Source organism: Orycteropus afer, unplaced genomic scaffold, assembly GCF_000298275.1.
Source record: "Orycteropus afer afer isolate SDZICR_OR568_19922 unplaced genomic scaffold, OryAfe1.0 scaffold00079, whole genome shotgun sequence".
NCBI lineage: Eukaryota > Metazoa > Chordata > Mammalia > Tubulidentata > Orycteropodidae > Orycteropus > Orycteropus afer.
This window is the reverse complement of record NW_006921666.1, coordinates 4365057-4372524: the sequence shown is the minus strand read 5'-3', so window position 1 is coordinate 4372524 and position 7468 is coordinate 4365057. Positions and strand designations below refer to the sequence as shown.

General features: G+C 54.8%; 1 protein-coding gene across 1 annotated transcript; it reads right to left on the bottom strand.

The window, feature by feature from the left end:
* Nucleotides 1–350: 350 nt before the first annotated feature.
* On the bottom strand, nucleotides 351–6244 carry ZDHHC22 (zinc finger DHHC-type palmitoyltransferase 22). Its single transcript, XM_007941342.2, has 2 exons — nucleotides 5719–6244; nucleotides 351–616 (listed from the first exon to the last, which is right to left on the bottom strand). Exons 1-2 carry the CDS (start codon nucleotides 6242–6244, stop codon nucleotides 351–353), a joined length of 792 nt encoding a protein of 263 aa, XP_007939533.1.
* Between the last annotated feature and the right edge of the window lie 1224 nt (nucleotides 6245–7468).

The following is a 7468-nucleotide window of genomic DNA, read 5'->3' as shown; positions in this document are numbered from 1 at the left end:
CCCAGAATGGCGGTTGACAGGAAGGCCTCTAACAGACAGCAGTGATGACCTCAGACTTGTTAGAGAGTGGATGGGCCAGGCAGAGAGGGAAAGCAGGGACCGCCCCGCCCCTCAAAGAGAAGAAACAAAAGCAGAGACATCCTAAGAGTTAGCAGCCACCTAGCTGGCTTGCGGGGAACCCAGCAATGCCTGGGTGGCCATTTTCCTCCTTGCCATGATCCACCAGCCAACGATACTCTCTACGGGTCACAGACCAGCGGTGTAGTGGGTCATGGGTGGATTCAAGGATGTGTGGTGTTATATTCAGGAGGAGTCAAGACACAGAGAGGAAGAGATGATGGCAGGGCCTGCTACTTGTCCCAGTGCTTGGCGCTCTCGCTTCCGACGTTGAACATGGGCACCAGCAGGCCCAGCAGCCACCTCTTCCCGAAGACCTCCTGCAAGTTCTTGCGCCAGGGCCGGGCCCGCACCGCCACCCCCTTTCGCACCTGGTGGCGGGTCTGTCCGCGGAGGATCAACAGCAGCTGGTGGCAGCAGAAGCCGGCGCAGGCCAGACCGATGGCAAACCAGAGGTGGAGCATGAGGATGACGAACATTTCAGAACCGAGGACAGCTCCTGTGGGGGGAAGGGAGACACCGAGCCGCTTTACACCCAGGCCACGTACAGAATGTGATCCAGGCAGGCGCTTTCTGCTGGGAAGGAGGGAGATTAATGAGACAGAAGCTACATTTTGTGGCAATCTCAGCACTGCAGGGAGGGAGAGGAGGGATGGACCAATGGCCCTAACTCTTCCTTAATGCTGATGGCTCCTGAGGTAAGAGGGGAGAACTGGGGACGAGGAGGAGAAAGGAGAGAGCTTGATGAGCTCAGCCAGGGGACCCCTCAGCCCCCCTGGGCTGTGCCTGGATGCGGGGAACATGTCAGCGGAGTCAGGGATGCCCATCAGCTTGCTGGCTTTTTCTGGGCTGGGAGCAGTGAGAAGGGTGAGCTGGGGACCCTAAAGAAGGAGCCACCCCCTGGGAGCCTATCTGGACTGCAAGGCCTTCTCCCTGTGAAGCCGGGAGCACTGGCTGTGAGGTCTCAGGAAAGTGAGAGCATGATGGAGAGCAGGGCCTTGTCATCCAGAACAAACCCCAAGCCGGGCCTCAAGGGAGCGCAGAGCGTAGAGAATGATTCAGTCATTGATGTTAACAAGAGGACAGTGTGGCCACCAGAACATCAGGCCACAGCTGGGCCATCAGTTGAGCTTGCGAAGGCTGGAAGAGACCCCCAAAGGGCATGCAGTCTAGCCCCCTACCTTGGGGATGGACTCTCCTAAACCCCTTTTCATTACTGCTTTCAAGCATCCGCTGTGGAATAGATCCCACTCCCTCCCTCAAAGTTTTGAGTAGCCAGACCATGCTAGGGTTGAATTTCCCAGTGGTGTGGACTTGCACCCGTTTCTTAACCTTTCTGAACTTCAGTCTGCTCATTTGTAAAATGGGCATAATAATATTGACCTCCTAGAGTTACATAAGTCAAGAAATTGTGTGCTGAAGGGTCACTGAGCTCATCAAGCTCTCTCCTTTCTCCTCCTCGTCCCCAGTTCTCCCCTCTTGCCTCAGGAGCCGTCAGCATTAAGGAAGAGTTAGGGCCACGGTCCATCCCTCCTCTCCCTCCCTGCAGCGCTGAGATGGCTACAGCACTCAGTGCTCTGCTCTGTGCTGAGAGCCGTTTAGCAGATCCAAAGAGGCTCAAGCTCAACTCCTGAAACCATCAAGCTTTCTTTCCCCTTCTCCTTTCCAGAGCTTGGGCTCCTGCAACCTTGGTAGCTGAAGACACCTACCATCTGCTCAGCAGCTGGGGGAGCGGACCCAGGAGAAACCTCAAAACCCCTCCTCTGTCCTCTCCCTGTAGGACAATCCCACCTCCACCTGCTTCAGAGATCCCACCTTACTCCTGTTCCGCCTCTACAAATCTCTACCACACCCTCCTTTCCTGCAACTCTCCTAACCCATCTCTTTCCTGGTCTCCCCAGACTCCAATTTCCAGACCCTTGAAGGCTGGGCTTTTAAAACTTGTCTAGTCTGAGCAGCAAGCAAACTCAGCAGCCAGGGAGGATGCAGACCTGGCTCAGATTTGCTTGTTAAGAGACACCCTCATCCCTGAGAGCTTGATAGAAAGCAGGTTTCTCTCTGCAAAGCTGGAGACAAGTCCAGCTGCCCAGGGGTTGCAAAGCTCACTCCATCTGGTGTGTACAGCGGGCCCTCCGTAGGCCTGGAGGAAGCAGCAGGACAGGGCTCACACTGGGCTGCGCCATCCCTCTGACCCACTTCTTCCCTGTCCACACAGGTGAGCTGGGGTAGCCACATGCAGAATGGAGGGCCATGAGGCCGTGCAGCCCTTTGGGCTTGAGGAATGCTGACAGGCAAAGACAGCCCTCGAGCTGGGATATGAGACATCAAGCTGTCAAGCTTGGGCCTGCCTTGCAACTCAGCCCCAGGGACAAGCCTGGGCTGATGGAAGCTGTTTCCCACAGGCTTCTTTTCTGGCACTAAATCAAGGCATGAAGAAGACCTTGCAGTCTTTTCCTGGCCCCATGCAGCAACTACAAAAAGCTATTCTGGGGACCTGCTTTCTCTCAAGTGTTTGAAGTTGCCTAGCCTGGCTGTGGTGCCTCTGAACTATTTAATAATAGTTATGCTTCTTTCAGAAAACCACAGACTCTTCCTAAAGGGCCTAGAAGGTCGCACCCTCCAATCACCCTTTCCTGCCTCCCAGCACCTCTAGCTCCTTTGACGGACCAACACCCAGCATCCTCTCTAACGCATCCGGGGACAGGAAGCTCCCTCCCTCCCTAAGTGGTCCATTCATCAGGAAGCAGCTCCAGCGAGAGGTCCAGAGAGGCAGTGTGGTACAGAGGAGAGATCATGAACTTTGGAGACTAGAAGCCCTGAATCCAATTCTTGGGTTGGCATCATACAAGGTGTGTGGCTTTGAAGCAACTTGACCTTGCTGAGCCTCTGATTCTTCATTCTTAAAATGGACATGATAATACCTACCTCACAGATTTGTCATGAGGATTGGATGAAATGAGACATGCATAGCGGGTGGCACAGAATAGATGCTCATCAAATGCTAGTTCCCTTTCTCTCCCACTAGATTTTCCAGTGGTCCACACCATGCTCTGCACTTATCCAACTGCCATGATACAGGTCAGATGGTATCATTTCCATTTGCCAGATGAGAAGATTGAGGTTCAGAGGGGTGACACAGCCTGTACTGGTCACACAGAGTCAAAAGAGAACATCTTTCTAAATCTTAATTGGACAGTCCCCAACCTCTTTGGCATCAGCCAGCCACAAGGGCCTGTGGTCAGCAGCCACCTTCACTTTAGAAGACCCCTTCCCACTTCTAGCTCGCGGGGCCCACGCTCACAGCCATCACATCCCAGTGTTGGCAGCTGATCTGACTCGGGCAGTACCAGAGATTGGGACACTCACTTTCTATTAAGTGACTTGTGGCTTCTTATTCCTTCTTGTCCACCTGTCCTTCTGGGCTGGTGAGAGAGGCTGTACTCTCAACCATTTGGACTGAGCATTGGGAAAGAAGAAACAAGTAGGGGAAGCTGAGCAGTGGGGTGGAGGTGGAATGGGGAAGAAGCAAGATGGAGGGTTGGCCAGGGGAAAGAGGAAAGGCTGGCAAAGGAGGTAGATGAAATGGGAGATTGGAGATTAGAATTCTTGGCTTCCTTTTTCCTAGTGGTGAAGGATAGTGGGACTCCTTCTTTCTGCTGGACAGGGGTCTGGGCTCCAAGGCAAGTATAGACTGGCTCTATTCTCTCATCAGCAAGAGGCCCTTCTTCCTTTTATTCCTATCTGCCAAACCTGGCACATATGGACAGGCCTCAGGCCCAGGCTTATCACGAATCAAATCATTTTAAGATCCTCCCTTTGCAACCACCCATCTTTGTGTGATGAAACCACTTGGAAAAGAAAGTTTAATCAGGCTGTTTGGCTCTCTTCATCCCTCCACCTGCCTGTGCTCACACCCCACCCCCTAGCCCACCATCCACCCTCCCCCGTCCTGATTATTTTGGTTCCAGCAGCTCCTGTGCCAGCACCCAAATCCAGAAGGCCTGAGAGCTCTGAGTTCTGGGCCCAGCTCATCCACCATCCCTCCAGCCAGCCCCCATAGCTGGGTCCTTCCTGGGCCTCTGTGTTCTCACTGCCAAATGGCACAACAGTTCTATGCTTGGGAAGAAATGGGCTGCAGAAAGTCGTGCCAGCCCCAACAAGCACCAGAATGATGGCTCCCCCAGAATAGAACAGAGATTTTATGAAGGCCCAGATCAGGCACATCAAGATAATCTTGGGGTCTCAGTGCAGGTGGCTGTACCCTGTCTGTCTTTGTCCCCAAAAGGTCAGTGAGTGAGGGATCATGCTGTATTCCCTGTGAGGGATACAGCATCAGACTGTGGTCAAAACCTTGGGGGTAGGTCAGTCGCTGCTACTCAGTAGTCATATGATCTTGGGCCAATGTTACCCCTCACCTGAGAAATGGGGAAACAATTACACACACATACACACACACCACCTATTGTGATACCAAGCCCACCAAAGGCCAGGGTGGGGAGGGAGTGGAATGATATGAGGTAGGGGCAAATTTCAGGGCTGGGTGAAGTGAGGAGAACTGTGAGGAGGACCCAGAAGTGAGGAGGACCCAGAAACTGGGTCCTCCTAGGGTCAGTTGTCAGAGATCACTCCACGAGGCATGTTCTATAAAATGCAGTCCTCACCAGGGTCCCCAGCTGGACACCAGTGTGGTGGCTCATATGCCTGGCACATGCAGGCCTGAGAGCCTCTTAGAGGGTCCCATGGCACATCAGTCCCATGGCTCTTTGGGTTGGAGATGGCCATTAAACACACCTGCAGCTTAGCCAGAGTGTCTCCTCTGAGCCATCTGCAGGCTGAGAAGAACCTGGTAGGGCAAACAGAGTGGGTGGGGGTGGGGGGCTTGGCCTCCTGTGGGTCTGGGCTGGCACCATGCTTAACCTTCCTGTGGTGGTTGGCGAGACCTTTGGAAAGCAAAGTCCTGGGGAACGTGTGAGCACGACCGGTGTCCAGGCAGAGAAGGGTCTGGGTGTACTGCACAGAGGTGCCTGGGGGGACAGCCAGCACCCAGCCCCATCTGGCACAGAGTAGGTGTATTGCCCAGATCACCATGATTCTATGAGCAAATAGGAGACAATGAGGAAGAGATAATAGATGGGGTGGGGGAAATGTTTGCCAGATAAAATAGAGCACACTAGTTAAAGCTGAATTTCAGAGAGACAAGGCATGCTGCTATAGTATAAGTATGTCCCAATGCAGTGATTAAGAGGTTGGCGGCTAACTGAAAGGTTGGCAGTTGGAACCCACTGGAACTCACCAGCTGCTCCGAAGGAGAAGGATATGGCTGGTATTCCGCTTCTGTCAAGATCACAGCCTTGGAACCCACATAGAGCAGTTCTACTTTGCCCTACAGAGTCACCATCAGTTGGAATTGGCTTGATGGCAATGAGTTCGGCTGTCCCAAATATTGCAGGGGACACACTTATACTAAAAATTTATGTGTTGTTCATCTGAAATTTAATTTTAATTAGGTGTCTTGTGTTTTTATTTGCTAAATCTAGCAATTTCAGGGGTGGGTGTGAGGGACTTTGAGTAGAACCCAGCCCGCCTGCCAAGGCCACTCACCGGAGAGGAACTGGCTGATGGAGGTGGGCAGGAGCGTGAGGAAGGCCAGGGGGTGGGCGAAGGAGATGGAAAGGACCGCGGAGATGTAGGCCACGCCAGCCACCATGGAGTAGAGGCAGGCGAGCGAGGTGTAGAGGCAAAACAGGACGAAGTTGCGCATGTTCCTGCTGCCGATGCAGTTGCCGGTGAAGAAGCAGTGGTGGTCGTGCCTCAGAGTGACCCTGGCGCACACTCGGCAGAAGTGGGTGCTGGGCGGGGAACATGGAGCTCTCGTGGCCGAGGTCCCCTGGCAGGTACCCAGGTCGTCCGGAGAGTGCTGGATGACCAGGACGTAATTGCCCAGGGCGTTGGCAGAGAGGAATAGAAAGAGAGCCCCGTGGAGCAAGGCTGGCGAGAAGAGCGGGGCAGCCGCGGGGTCCTCGCGCATGCTGGGCAGAAAGAGGAAGAGCTGCAGCACGAAGGTCACCAAGCAGATGCACAGGAAGTAGGCAGGGGCCACCACGTTGAGCAGCCGAAGGGCCAGCATCCTCCTTCACATTCCTGCAGGACGCGGGGCGAAAGAGAGACTTACTTACCGCGTCGTCCAGGGGGCGCCCTCGCGCGCTCCTCGGGCGATGCCGCACGTTCTGGCTCCGGGCAAATCCACGCCTCTCCCCCTCCCCCTCCAATCACCCCTCCCACTTCCCTCACCTGGGGGCAAGCAGGCTTGAGACCTCTAAGACCTCAGCCTGGGGTGGGGGGCGAGGGCGCCGGCTCTCATGGTTTTTGCGCGATCTCGGCGCCTTGGCGTCCAGGGGTCAGGTACAAGGAGGGAAAGAGCTGCTTGTTTGCGCTTAGTAGGGGTGGGGGACGGGGCTGAGAGCTCCTCTCCTTTATGGCGGTGGTAACGAGGGTGAGTTTGAGATTTCTCATTCAGATCCCCTTGGGAGGAGAAGGCCAAGGATTTGGGGTGGGGTGGGGAAAGCAAAGGGTAGTGCACCATTTGGCCTGCAGGACGTCCTACTTCGCCCCCTCCCCAGACAAAGTGCAGGGACCTCACGGTACCCTCTTAGGAGGTATGTGGGCATGTAGGCCCGTGGAGCGTGTGTGTGTGTGTGTGTGTGTGTGTGTGTGTGTATGTGTGACTGTGTGTGTGTGTTTCCTTGTGTCTGACTACGTGTAATCTGAGTGCGCCTGGGTATCTGTCTGTATTTATGTCTGTGTGTATACACACGCATACACGCAGCCGCTGCCACCTGGCATTAAAGAAATCAATTAAAATAATCGATTCCCTCACACAAGCGCTGAGGCACCGGGTGGAGGGGGGGGCGCGGTCGGAATACCCGTATCAGCAGGCCCTGGGCAGATCATCTCTCCAACGATGGCTGCCCTGGCTATTTCTTTGCAAAGAGCGTTTTTATTTGAGGCGACGAAATTAAAATCCCACACCCTCTTCGCGACTGTCTCCCGCCTTCCTGGCGCGAGAAACCCAAACAACCCCCATGGCGACGAGACCCTTTCGCTGCCGACAAGCCTGCCCAGGACGCGCGAGCTGATGCTTGTCTAGTCTTTCCGGGCATCGGGCCCCCGCCGCCGAGAGCCGACCCCGCCGCATCCCCACCCCACTCGGTAACCTGCAGCCCCGGCTCCTGTCCAGCTTCAGAAGCTCCTGGGAAACAGAATTCCGGGCGCCCCAAAGAACTTTTCCAGGGGCTACGGAGTCGGCCATCCAGAGGCACGAGAAAAGTTCTGGGAAGGCGGCTGCGCCCAG

Coding starts and splice junctions, on each gene's coding strand:
- ZDHHC22 (XM_007941342.2), bottom strand. CDS start 6,244: ATGCTGGCCCTTCGGCTGCTCAACGTGGTGGCCCCTGCCTACTTCCTG. Junction 617..5,718: donor CATCAGCCAGTTCCTCTCCG/GTGAGTGGCCTT, acceptor TTCCCCCCACAG/GAGCTGTCCTCGGTTCTGAA.